The 14,222-nt window shown below is 40.5% G+C and overlaps 1 protein-coding gene across 7 annotated transcripts in view; it reads left to right on the forward strand.

The window, feature by feature from the left end:
• The window catches only part of LOC121318342 (TBC1 domain family member 22A-like), a 215,472-nt gene extending 201,588 nt beyond the window's left edge, over nucleotides 1-13,884 (forward strand). For all 7 annotated transcript variants that reach the window (XM_041254894.1, XM_041254897.1, XM_041254896.1 and 4 more), the window contains one exon: nucleotides 12,672-13,884. In XM_041254894.1, coding sequence (XP_041110828.1) covers nucleotides 12,672-12,800 — 129 coding nt within the window. In that variant the 3' untranslated portion in view covers nucleotides 12,801-13,884. The remainder of the gene's footprint in view (nucleotides 1-12,671) is intronic.
• The last annotated feature ends 338 nt before the right edge of the window (nucleotides 13,885-14,222 follow it).

The raw sequence follows: 14,222 nt of genomic DNA on the forward strand, positions 1-14,222 counted from the left end.
TTTCTTTTTTTTTTTTGGAATTCAAAGTTAATTTGCCATGCATGCACAGACTGTCAACTCTAATATCAAACTACAGATTTGTAGAGTTGCCATTACTTTACTTATATTTGTATTGGTATTTGTACTCTGAGAAGTCTTTGGCTTCTTATTGTGCAGTCCATCTAATCTATCTGCCTAAGTGCCAATCCTCTCTCCTTTCCACATATATTGACTGTATTTTGAGAGGACTAGGAGCTGGCTTAATGCATTTTTTATAGAGAAAAATGATGTGCTTCAAGCTACAGTTAATGAGTAATAGGCTTTATACACAGTCATGTGTTACTCGTATTGTGTACTGCCAAAATTGTAAAGGATGTGATCTGAGTACTTGTAACACCCTTTGGCGTAGTGGCGGGAGGTCAAGGCTGGTCAGTGGCAGAAATAGAAAACAAAAAGTCTTTCTGTTAGGTTTCAGTTTGTCTCTTATGGGGAGGTAAAATTGGCATTATCGGAAGTTGTCTGTGGTGTTCCACAGGGCTCCATTCTAGGTCCCTTGCTGTTTTCATTATATGTGCTTGTAACAAAGTGCCCGCCCCTGTGTATATTATCTGTTATGTATTGCGTGTGGTGTGTTTAAATGTTGGTGTATAGACATTGGTACACGGGATATAAACGGGTCTGTGTAACACGAGTGTTTAAAAATGTATATGTGTATTTAGGCACGAGGATTGCACAGCACTTCACGTGCAAGTAAAATGTAGTAATATGTGAGCACGGGGAATTGCACTTTATTAATTCACGTGCTGGGATTCAAGTGAATAATTAATTGGTAATTGAATCCCAGCACAATAGTATATATAGATGCACGTTGTCACATACTGGTGGTTGGGTGTTCGGTGAGCGGAGAACGGGATTGGAGACGGAGGAAATAAGCAGTAGTAGTATAATAAGAGGAGAAAGTATCCGCTCACCGTGTTTGTCAGTGTCTGTCCGTGCACCGTTTCGTTAAGTTTAGTCTGTTTTTGTTTGTCTATTTATTTTGGCGTAGAGTGCCGTGTCCTGTGTTTTTCGTGTTTGTGTAAACCTTTTATTTTGTATTAAACCGGCGCCAACAGGCGTCTTCATCACTTCATTTCATCCGTCCTGTGTTTTGTGTATTGCATTACCTTTCCTGGTTCTGACGCCGCCCACTTCGGCCGTCTCTGTGACACGTGGTGTCCTGCGTGGGATTTAACAGCGCCTCCAAGCGTCAGACCAGGAGAGGTTTTTTTTTTGTGTGGGAGGAAAAAAAAAAAAAAAAGGGGGCGTCTTTGGATTACAAAAAAAAAAAAAAAAGAAAGAAATGGGGAGAAGCAGGAAAGAGGATAAAGAGGTGAGGGACAGGGAGGAGGAGTGCCGCCTAAGGGCCAGACATCCCCGGCGATGTAACCAGTCCTTGCCGGGGTGCCTCCTCTGCAACCAGGACCATCTCTTTGCCAATTGTCCCTTCCGCTGCCCCTACCAGGAGGGAGAGGAGGAACTGCCACGGAAGAGGAAGGCAGAGGTCCCACCGCTGTCTCCACAGCCGCACCAGTCTCCTGCAAGGGAGGGAGAGCCGCACCAGTCCCCTGTATCAAGGGGAGACTACACACCGCTCCCACCTCCACCACCAGGAGACTACACGCCGCTCCTACCTCCATGGGCAGGAGCAGAGCAGCAGGAGCTGCCTCTGCCTCCGCCACCTCCACCGGCAGGAGCAGAGCAGCAGGAGCTGCCTCTGCCTCCGCCACCTCCACCGGCAGGGGGAGAGCAGCAGGAGCTGCCTCTGCCTCCGCCACCTCCACCGGCAGGGGGAGAGCAGCAGGAGCTGCCTCTGCCTCCGCCACCTCCACCGGCAGGGGGAGAGCAGCAGGAGCTGCCTCTGCCTCCGCCACCTCCACCGGCAGGGGGAGAGCAGCAGGAGCTGCCTCTGCCTCCGCCACCTCCACCGGCAGGAGCAGAGCAGCAGGAGCTGCCTCTGCCTCCGCCACCTCCACCGGCAGGAGCAGAGCAGCAGGAGCTGCCTCTGCCTCCGCCACCTCCACCAGCAGAGGCAGAATGCCTGCTGGGTCCCTGTCCACCAGCAGAGGGTGAATGCCTGCTGGGTCCCTGTCCACCAGCAGAGGGTGAATGCCTGCTGGGTCCCTGTCCACCAGCAGAGGGTGAATGCCTGCTGGTATCACTTCCCCCACCAGCAGAGGGTGAATGCCTGCTGGTATCACTTCCCCCACCAGCAGAGGGTGAATGCCTGCTGGTATCACTTCCCCCACCAGCAGAGGGTGAATGCCTGCTGGGTCCCTGTCCACCAGCAGAGGGTGAATGCCTGCTGGGTCCCTGTCCACCAGCAGAGGGTGAATGCCTGCTGGGTCCCTGTCCACCAGCAGAGGGTGAATGCCTGCTGGGTCCCTGTCCACCAGCAGAGGGTGAATGCCTGCTGGTATCACTTCCCCCACCAGCAGAGGGTGAATGCCTGCTGGTATCACTTCCCCCACCATCACGAGGAGAGGAGCTGGAGCTTCCTCTGCCTCCACCTCCATCAGGGGGAGAGGAGCAGGAGCTGCCTCTCCCTGCACCACAAGGGCCAGGACTAGATGCTGGCGGTCCTCAGCAGCCCTTGCATAGGCTGCTGAGGGAAGCACGGGGAAGAACCTCCCGGCTGCAGTGGCCGAAAAGAGGGCCAACACCCGCACCCCAGCTTGTCCTGACTGCCAGCCTCGCTTCGCCCCGGGATGCCAGCCTCGCTTCGCCCCGGGATGCCAGCCTCGCTTCGCCCAAGGATGCCAGCCTCGCTTCGCCCAAGGATGCCAGCCTCGCTTCGCCCAAGGATGCCAGCCTCGCTTCGCCCAAGGATGCCAGCCTCGCTTCGCCCAAGGATGCCAGCCTCGCTTCGCCCAAGGATGCCAGCCTCGCTTCGCCCAAGGATGCCTGCCTCGCTTCGCCCAAGGATGCCTCTGCATCGCCTGGGGTTGCCCGCCGCTCTGCATCGCCTGGGGTTGCCCGCCGCTCTGCATCGCCTGGGGTTGCCCGCCGCTCTGCATCGCCTGGGGTTGCCCGCCGCTCTGCATCGCCTGGGGTTGCCCGCCGCTCTGCATCGCCTGGGGTTGCCCGCCGCTCCGCATCACAGCCGGAGGAGGTCTGGAGACCGCCAACCCCAGCAGCAGCTTCGCTGCCCGAAGAAGGGGGAGGAGGTCTGGAGACCGCCAACCCCAGCAGCAGTTTCGCTGCCGGAGGAGGGGGAGGAGGTCTGGAGACCGCCAACCCCAGCAGCAGTTTCGCTGCCGGAGGAGGGGGAGGAGGTCTGGAGACCGCCAACCCCAGCAGCAGTTTCGCTGCCGGAGGAGGGGGAGGAGGTCTGGAGACCGCCAACCCCAGCAGCAGTTTCTCCGCCGGAGATCGTGGGGGAGGTCCGGAGACCTGCTCCCTCTGCAGTTTCTTCCCTGCAGGAAGAACGGTGGTTGAAGCCCCACCAAGGGGAGCTGCCGGCGCCGAAGGAGGGGGAAGGTCAGGAGACCACACCCCAAGCAGCCTTTCCGCTGCTAGGACTACCCTGGCAGGAGAATGCTACCCTGCTGACAGCATTACGACCTGTGGGCCCCTGGAAGCCTCTGGTCCTGGCCAAGGACTTTGGGCGGGACTTTTGGGCTTTTAAGGGGGGAGGTGGCCATTGAGGCCATGTGTGCTTTGCACAGGAGGGGGTATATGTAACAAAGTGCCCGCCCCTGTGTATATTATCTGTTATGTGTTGCGTGTGGTGTGTTTAAATGTTGGTGTATAGACATTGGTACACGGGATATAAGCGGGTCTGTGTAACACGAGTGTTTAAAATGTATATTTGTATTTAGGCACGAGGATTGCACAGCACTTCACGTGCAAGTAAAATGTAGTAATATGTGAGCACGGGGAATTGCACTTTATTAATTCACGTGCTGGGATTCAAGTGAATAATTAATTGGTAATTGAATCCCAGCACAATAGTATATATAGATGCACGTTGTCACATACTGGTGGTTGGGTGTTCGGTGAGCGGAGAACGGGATTGGAGACGGAGGAAATAAGCAGTAGTAGTAGTAATAAGAGGAGAAAGTATCCGCTCACCGTGTTTGTCAGTGTCTGTCCGTGCACCGTTTCGTTAAGTTTAGTCTGTTTTTGTTTGTCTATTTATTTTGGCGTAGAGTGCCGTGTCCTGTGTTTTTCGTGTTTGTGTAAACCTTTTATTTTGTATTAAACCGGCGCCAACAGGCGTCTTCATCACTTCATTTCATCCGTCCTGTGTTTTGTGTATTGCATTACCTTTCCTGGTTCTGACGCCGCCCACTTCGGCCGTCTCTGTGACAGTGCTACATTATCTACAGACATGGAGTGAACTTCCATTGCTATGCTGATGATACCCAGCTATATTTGTCCGTTAAGCCAGGAATTTCTTCTGAATGGGTGTTATTAGCTACTTGCCTTACAGACATCAAGCATTGGATGCCACAAAATTTTCTAATTTTGATTTCAGATAAAATAGAGGTTATGCTAGTTGGATCACAGAGCCAACTAAAAGCTCGACCCTTGCAGTCTCTCATCAAAATTTAAACTAGAAATTAAGAGTTTGGGGGTCATCTTTTGATCCCGATCTATCATTTGAGACTCATATTAGGGAAGGTACTAAAGTATCTTTATACCATTTGAGACATATAGCCAAACTTAGACCAATTATTTATGTATCTGATGCCAAAAGACTAATGAATGCCTTTATTTCATCTAGAAGTGATTATTGTAATGCACTTTTTTCTGGTGTCCCAAAACGTGTGGTATCCTACTTGCAGCTTGTTCAGAATACTGCTGCTAGAATTCTGACTAAAACCAGGAAAAGTGAACATATTACCCCCGTTTTGGCCTCTTTACACTGGCTCTCTGTGCAGTAGAGAATTGATTTTAAGATTAGCACCTAGTTATTTGCAGGAGTTACTGAACCCGTATCTTCCAAACTGCACTCTGAGATCACAGCATGCGGGGCTGCTGGTCATTCCTAGGGTCAACAAAAGCAACATGGGAGGTAAAGCTTTTTCTTGTAGAGCTTCTAAATTATGGGATGCTCTGCCTTCGTTTGCAGAGAAGCTGGGGCCTTTATAGTTTTCAAGTCAAGACTTGAAAACTGTAAGAGTTTTAATGTAACTTTTAAAATTGTTGCTTTTGTATTGTTATGTGTGTACTGTTATTTAAACGTGACAGTTGTATGTGTGACATGCTATACAAATGTATTGTGGTTTGTTCTTTTTTCTGCTGTGTACTGTATAGTGCTTTGTGATACTTTTATATAAAAAGCTCTATTTAAATGCAATAAATAAATAAATAAAAACAGAACTGCAGTTAAAGTGCCTTGGCACACTTTTAATAAACAAACAAATCAAAACAGGAACAAATAAAAGGTTTGAACAAAACTCTTCCTACAACACTTGAAAATAAACTAAATACAATATCACACCCAAGATTCAGCTATCTTGGTGTGCCCTTATTACCTCTGGAATTTGTTTTGCAGGTAATTGGTCCCAGTAGGTAACAATTTCATAGTTACTGTGTACATCTGTAACTGTAAAAGCAAGATGACCACCGATTCTTTAAATTCTGCAAGGCAGTGCAGTGATTTAGAATGTGACAAGGCTCCAACTGTCCATAGCCATCCAATATACGGACAACTGGACCCTTGATCGACCAATCACATCGCTTGTTTCACATTCCATTGCCAGCCCTGGAACATAATATGTAGTAACTAGCCTATATCCCTCTATACAGTATGTGACTTGTATGCCAGATATAAATCAATATAAGTGTTAATGCATTACATTGTAAATATTAACTGCATAGTTTTCTTTACAGCATTCAATAAGGTGCTTAGTTGTTCAGTCATATAAAATATTAAGTATTTGAGAATGTTTACAGACACATTGATGTAAACCTGGACACAACTCTGCACTGAATGCTTTTTCCTAGCACATTATGCACTACAGGGTAATAAGGCTGCTTTTTTTTTGTGAACAACTTTTTATTTAATTTTTCGCACAAATTAACACATCATAAAAACACATACACATATAAAGAAAACAGAACATACAATTAAAATTAAAAAAATAAATAATATATGAGTCTAATTCTACTGTTTCTGATGATGGGGCCCAATTATATGTGTGAACTGTCAAAAGTTTTTGAAACTACATCCGTCCACATATCATTGTGGTGGACATGGCTAAATGTAATTTAGCTGTGGCTCTCTCCTTGCATTGCTATATCATGGAAAAAATGTAATCATGCAGATTTGTATGATAAATCAGGCTCCACCTAGCCCCTCAGGATAATAAGGCTGCTTTTTTAGGCTTTCCTAAACCTTTGTTTTATTCTGTTTATTTCTTTGTTGCTTAACAACAGGATCCTTTAGCCCCTTTTGTTATGCATAATCATTTATTTAAAACCTTACTGAAATTCTAGCAGGTTAAAAATATGAATTTATTTTCTATGAACACTGTCAGAATACCCTGTCATTTGTTGTAATAACAAAACCCTTTTGGCCTTTTAGAGGTTAGTGATTGTAGTGAAGGTATTCTATTTATATATTAAGTGATGGATGGTGCCAGGAATCAATTGTGTTCAGCAAATCATTTAAATAGCAACTGGAGCGAATTGACAGGATCTCAACTAGGGCTTTAACTGGAACATGCAAATGAGCTTGAATAAATTGTTGTGTAGTAATGGAATTTGGTGATCAAGTGCAAATGCATCCAACAGGCCTCAAACATCTATTATGATTTGAAAGTGTCAAAAAATGTTATGAAAATTTAGCAGGAAGCGCTTTCATCCAAATATGCTTGATTTTCAACCAATTTCATTCATTTTATTTCGAAGTGGTGAGATATGAATCAGAAAACATGCACTTAAGATATGAGTGCATTACAACAGTTTAACCCGGGTGTCTGTTCATAATCATACATTAAGGGTGATTGTTTTTCTCTTCGTTTATTAAACAAACAAAACAAAAAAAAAAACTTTAATTTACAGATGTAACCCTGATTCCCAGAAAGACGACCACCAACCAGTACTTTTGGGATATACCTGCCACAGGTCAGGTATTTGCTGAGCATTTTATGTCGGAGCTGCTGATGGGCCCCTCCGGAGAGTGACGTCCTCTGTCCCGCCTCCCGAGGGAACAAACAGTCTCTCCACTCTTTTTTAGTTGCAATAGTAGGAGAAAAAAACACATAGTTAGAAAGAAGACTACAATCACAAAGTGATGCAGGCTGTTGAAAAGCGAGAGAAATATTTTACGAAGCACTTTGCACAGCGTTTATAGCTCGGTTTACAGATGCCAAGTTTCTGATTCTGGGGAACTGGCAAGCCAACTCCAGCAATATAAATATTAAAGGGGAGCTCCAAAAAAAAACTTGAGAGCTCTTTCACACAGACTCAATCACAGCAACTGGAGAGGTTAGTATTACCTACCTACCTTACCTGAGTGAGAAGCAAAAGAAGAAGTGAGCACCATGGAGTTACTGTTTGATCACTCGGGAGGCGGGACCAAGGACGTCACTCCCTGGAGGGTCCTATCGGCAGCTCTGGCATAAAATGCTCAGCAAATATCTGACCTGTAGCAGGCATATCCCAAAAGTATTGGTTGGTGGTCATCTTTGAATTGAACAGGAACCAAGGTTTTTAATAATTAAAAATGAACCTTTCATCTCCAGTACCATTAATTGAATATTCCAAGCTCTATGAATGCTATTTGATGTCAACAGTTGCTGTATGGATTTTTTTTAATGATGTATTTCAAATGGTCAGAAACATGTTTTTCTAAAGATAACAGCAGGGCTGGGAGTGTTCATGTGTACATTTTTTAGAATGTTAATTACATGGATATAGTTCAACTCATCACACTTCTGCGACTCTTACTGGTCAGGCATTTCATGAGACCAGGCAGAGAATTCCCAGGCTGGCCCATTCTTTCACTTTGTTAACTGGCTCACTGGGAGGTCTTATTTTCTGGATTAACCCAGAGTGATTTGCTCAGAACAACAATTAGTCAGTTTACGAGTAATACTTTGTTAATCAGCATGCAATACAAAACAGGTATTAAATGTGCAGAATTACCAATTTTGGATGTGCAGATTTAATTCCGCTGGTCTAACAAAAATCCCTTAACAAGCCTTTTTATACCTAATCTGAGTACAAGACCCCTGATAACCTCCATATATCATACCCAAATAAAGAATATGTCCTTATCACTAACTTTCCACAAGCTTGCCTTTACATTGAATTAAAGGAAATACACTATAAAGCATGGCAACATATAACATAGAAAAATATTACAAAAACAACATCCTTTCTTCCAACATTTCAGAGGCAATTGGTTTGACTGTGAAGGTTAACTGTTAGTCCTCCTGTAAGCTGGTTGCAGAGGTGAAGCGACATTCAAATTGTGATTTTTTTTTTTTTAGATGCATTTTTTTTAATGTGATGTTTTAATTCCGTGAGTGTGAATTTTAATGAAGAGAAAACGTATTTATTTCAGAAGCTGCCATGTACAGTATAATATACCTTTTTGTGTTTATTTACAATTGTAGTCTGTCTTAGAAACATGCTGACTACTCTACAGTGAAAACAACAAAAAAACTTTTTAAACGTTTTTTAAAAATTTGTTATCAAACATTTTATTTTATTGAGTGATTCATAGGTATGGATTATTTAATGGGTTCCCCGTAAGGGATTGGGTTAAAGCCCTTGATTTTAGTTGTTTTATTTAACATATTTTACATGTTTTTTCAAATACAGTAGGAACTTTTAAGGGTTATAATAGATAGAATAATAGATGGACTACAGTGAATAAGGATATAGTTGCATCAAGGGGATCTGCTGAGATTATAAACCACGAGAGCAAAGCTTGAATGGTTTATGAGGATTTCACCAGAACACCAAGTTGCAATTATAACCTAAAGCCACTCTTCAATTGTTTTATTTTTTGACTTTTTTACATGGTATATAAAATTTGCCAAATGAACCCTGAGCTCCACATTACCAGCGCCATGCAATTAGCTTCTCTTGTCTGCTGTAGTTATGTTTTCACAAGGTTTATATGGAGTCAGTTTCTTTTTTGTTTCTTTTCTTGGTTGAAGATGAATGATTGTCTGGCTTCTTGTTTGGTTATTTTTAATTGGGACAGCATTTTCAGTGCTTGGAACTTTTGAAATTATGAATTTATTTTACAACATGTGTTGCTGCTTGTGTACTGTAATTAAGCAGAGTACAGTAACAAGACTTTTTAGTGAGACAGTGTACTTACTTCTAGGGCATCCAATCAGACCATAGGATTGATTGCTGCCCATATTATAATTACATTTATTACAACTAAAGTGAGTTTGTCTCTTGTAAATTATTAAATGCTATTGAAGTGAATATCACTTTTTTAAGATGATCTACTTTCATAAATTACATATTTAAATGGTGTGTGTATATAATAGTAAAATGTCCATATATTTAAAACCAAGTCTTTTCTGTTTCAAATATTAAGTGCTAAACTGGTGTGTTGGGTTGCTTTATATTTAAATTTAAATTTTTATGTATTTTTTTCGGTGTGTGCTATGAAATCTGAAAAGGTCAGCAAGACACATTTTCATCTCTTTAACATTTCAACACCCAGTTTGCCAAACCATTCCATTCACCTTCAGTAAAGCATACCTGAACTACTGAATTAGATTCTGAGATTGAGAATGCAGTTACTGTAATGCAGTGGATCACATTTTACCCTGACAATATAGAGGTCACAGTAATATACACTTAAGTGGATTAAATGGTTCTCAACTTTAAAAAAAAGTGTTTATTTATAAACTAATGGAAGTTTGGACCTGTTGTAGTTTTGCTGTTTTGTGGTAATTGAAATAATTACTTCTGAATTACTTTTCTATGTTAATTAAATTAAGAACCCTGTTATTTCTAAAAGGGCAATGTCTGTATCTGTTCTTTTTTAATTCTGTATTTTTCATTAGTATTATACAATAGCGTCGCCACACAGTATTTAAGTCAGTAGCACCCTACTCTGAAATGGCAAATGATGTACAATTTGTAACCATAGTGATATTGGCCTAGAAAATCATGAGAAGTTAGCATGATGGTTACTGTGCCTGTGGAATGCCTCGGCAACCAGGCCATTAGCTGTTCAGTTATTTTACCCTCAAATACTCAATGTGGCTAAAATGTATCTTTTCGGACCCATCTAAACTATGCTGATTTTATGATAGCACATTTCACAAGAAGCTGCTTTTTTCTGTATTTGTGTACAACTGGGTCATTCCAAAATAATTGCGCCAGTTGTTTACACAAAATGTATGCCACCATTTTCAGTTACCTAAATTCAGGTTTAATGAAGTGCGTAATGTTACGAAATGTGGGGAATTTGTATCTTTTCAGTTCTTAAGTGGACTAAATAAATACAACTCTAGATGTCATAGGAATAATATTATACAATACTAGATATCATAGGAATAATATTATACAATACTAGATATCATAGGAATAATATTATACATTTCAGTTGTATTACATGTATTCTTGGAAGAGTCTACTGCAGCTTTTACAGTCAAGCAAATCCTTTGTGTTGTATCAGCCAGCTTAAGACCTCAGATCATTTTCTGACAATGCTCACCTTTTAAGCATTCAGCAAGGGAACTGCTTTTGAATTACTGCAATAAGAATAAGGTGGTGGAGATATCTTGGTAAATTGAACTGCTTATTTAAACTGTAGGAGTGAATACCGCAACAGAGAACCCAGTACTAGAAATACAAGCAAACAGAGGCACTGGTTTTGTATAATTTTTGGTGGTGCCCAGCAGGGGTCAGAGTCCCGCCCCCTATACTTGCAGTCCGATAAAAACATTAAATAAATAATGTATGGATGGACTGGAAACAGTAAAACGTTTAACAGTTCCTTTAAGTTGCATAAAACCAATATCTTAAAAACGTATTGTGGTTGTTCTTAACTTAGACTAGTATCTATTTTATTATATATTATTTCTTACATGCGACAATACTGAGTTGGAGTACACTGTCTTATAAAATGGTATATTAGAGGATAAACGACAAAGCTCTGCTGAATACAGTAACAACCAAGTGCTGATTTATCCCTAGCCCACCAAAGCAAATACTTCCTAAAACTTAATTTGAAAAAGTAGCTTCTACTTTTGCGATGTTCTAATTGTTTCCAGGTAAACTGACAAAGTTCTCTGTGCTGCTGCTCTGGCTGCCCAAACACTGCGTTTAACTTGAAATGATTAAACCAGCATTTAATTTCAAAAGAGAAAGGAGTGTAAACAATACTTCAGAGCCATTTTAAAGCAACAACACAGACAGAAACCATATAAATGATATGGTACACAATAGGGCTGTTAGTTAAGCCTCAGAATAGCAATCGATGAATTGGGCACACAAGTAAATATCGACGATTGTATAGCTCTGTTACTCTCGGTGCTATGTTATTATTTTAATATCATTGCTGTTGAGTAAAACATTGTACAGAACAATGGAATGTAAGCGGTAATTACGCCTTGATAGCATCAGGAGAAAAAACAAACAAAAAAAAAAACCACAACATTCGCAATAAGCCTAACAAGTTTAACTTACTACAGGGGTATTACTAAAACATTAGTTTATATAGATTACATTCCAAAGTACTGTAGTCTATAAAAACTAGACATGAGTTTATAAAAAACTTTTTATTCAGTGGCAGCTGCAGCATCACACATTGCATCTTGAACTGATTTACTTACCACAACAAGCACACCCGATATAGGTCAAGCTGATCGTTACTCCAAAATTGCGCTTAACATCACTTAATTAATTTTTTTAACATTATTGAATATTGTTGAATATTCATTATATACCAGTTCATTATGAAACTTCAAAGAAGCGCAAACTATATGCAGTCAGTTTTCTTCAATGTGCACAATTTATTTACAGGCTGTTTGCAATGAATACAAGCCTGTCATACTGCTCTGGATTCAAGGCGTCACGCTTTTTTTTTTTTTTTTTTTAAATATATAAATTGAACACAGAGGGGTGTACTTACAAAGCATTTTCAAAACTGATTCGCTGGTAGGATGGGATCAGCAAATCAGATGTTAGTTACCACAAGCAGGAAAACAAGAGCACACACACTGCTTGCCTGGCAGAAATACTGTAAAACAAGAAAATTTCGCAAGCAAGAAATGTTTGCTAATTTTGCGTTTATTAAAAGTCATCAAAATTAACGTGACGTGAAATATATTATTCATGTGCTGTACATTAAAAGAAAAAGAAGCGCAAACATTTAATGCAGCAAAAATTGACCTTGAAGGCCATTAGCGAAATTAAGTAAAATCCTGTTTTACATTACTGTAACTAGCAAGGCAGGGCGTTAGGTGCATTTTTAGAATGTATAATCTATAGATTTACCGATTTTACACATGAACCGTATCATATATACTAGATGGTTTAGGTGCTTTGTACATAACAAAGTAAGGAAATTAAAGAGAAGTAAAGTTTAAAATGCACATAAACTGATAAATATACTGTATGCTTTATTATATGACTTTTTTTTGTGGATGGGGTTAAAAGATGTTTTGTTTATGTTTACAACTAATTGTTAATCTACTTGTTTGCTTTTTCTTTACTAGGGGCTCATGATCCTGTTGCAGAATTTACCAACAATGCACTGGGGAAATGAAGAAATCAGCGTTCTCCTAGCAGAAGCCTATAGATTAAAATATGCATTTGCAGATGCACCGAATCATTATAAAAGATGAGGCTTATTTTAAATTGTTGGAAGAATTACTGAATTAATAGCTTCTATTTTCCATTTTTCTAGTTTAACCCAACTTCACAGTTATAACAATATTACAGTATGCTTATTGGACAGTTCATAATATAATGATATGGTTTTCTTTGATATTACAAATGTGTGCCCTCCAATATCATATCCTCCTTGTTCATCTTAGCCTATCCTGCTTATAAACTGGTAGTTTAATGTGAAAAGAAGTGACTAAAAAATTCAACCACATAATTGAAGATTTAACATGATTGGATATCCTGGCCCTACATGCAAAAGCGTTTGTTGGAAAAAAAAAAATCTTCTTGCTATTTATTAGTCATTTAGGTGTATTATATGACAGGGAGAAGTGCATTGCAATTCAAAACCCATCGCATGCTTACTTACGAAGATTTGCTGTTCTGCTGTGGGTTGAAGTAGTGCACTGCTCCCAATCCATACAACCAATGTATACCACATGCTAAGTGCTGACTGAGGGGGAACAGTTTACCACAGGATTTACAACACCACACATATTACTCCAAGCTTTCAAGAGAACTGCACGATATGCTTCAAGAAATGTCCAGTCTAAGATCAGTCACATTCATTAACGGATCTTCTTTCGTCACATGCTATATGAGTTGGTAAGTGTGAAAGTAGTGTATGCTCAATGGGCGGTAATCTAATCTTCTGCAGTCAATAATTTTTCCTTCTCCACAAAACCAGTAAAGGATCTTTGTAACACTTTATAGCAAAGGACTACCTCAGGAGATGTCAGGTTTAATTCTACACCATTCTGCTGAATGTAATCCTCATGGTGGAATATCTCATGAACATGCAGATGAGAAATAGCGATAAAATAGCAATGTTAACTCCACACATCATAGTGTTTAACTTGTGTTGAATTCTTAAATATGCCTTAATTTCAGTGAAGGATTATGAGATGGGAATCATTAAAAAAAAACTGTTTGTTATACAGTAAATGGTACAATGTATGCATAGATATTCTCTTAGTTAGAAATTATTATATTTATATATTTTTTTGAAAACTCATGTTCTACAAGCAAGTTCAAATTTTACAGATGCATGAACGTACTTGCTTTAACGAACACATCAAATAATATATATATATATATATATATATATATATATATATATATATATATATATATATATATATATATATATATATATATATATATATATATATGTGTGTGTGTGTTTGGGGCATCTAGCTTTTAAAACAATGATGTCTTTATTTTTTGAAATTTAGGAGCAATCTTCTGCTTTAGAGCTTGCTTTACATTGGATGTGCCATTTGCAGGCATTGTGTGCCAGTGATTAAAACCCATTTGCTGTAACTCATGAATAGAAATTGCACTTCATAAAACCTTCCCCCTTCATCCATCTGTTTTTTTTT

Source organism: Polyodon spathula, chromosome 7, assembly GCF_017654505.1.
Source record: "Polyodon spathula isolate WHYD16114869_AA chromosome 7, ASM1765450v1, whole genome shotgun sequence".
NCBI lineage: Eukaryota > Metazoa > Chordata > Actinopteri > Acipenseriformes > Polyodontidae > Polyodon > Polyodon spathula.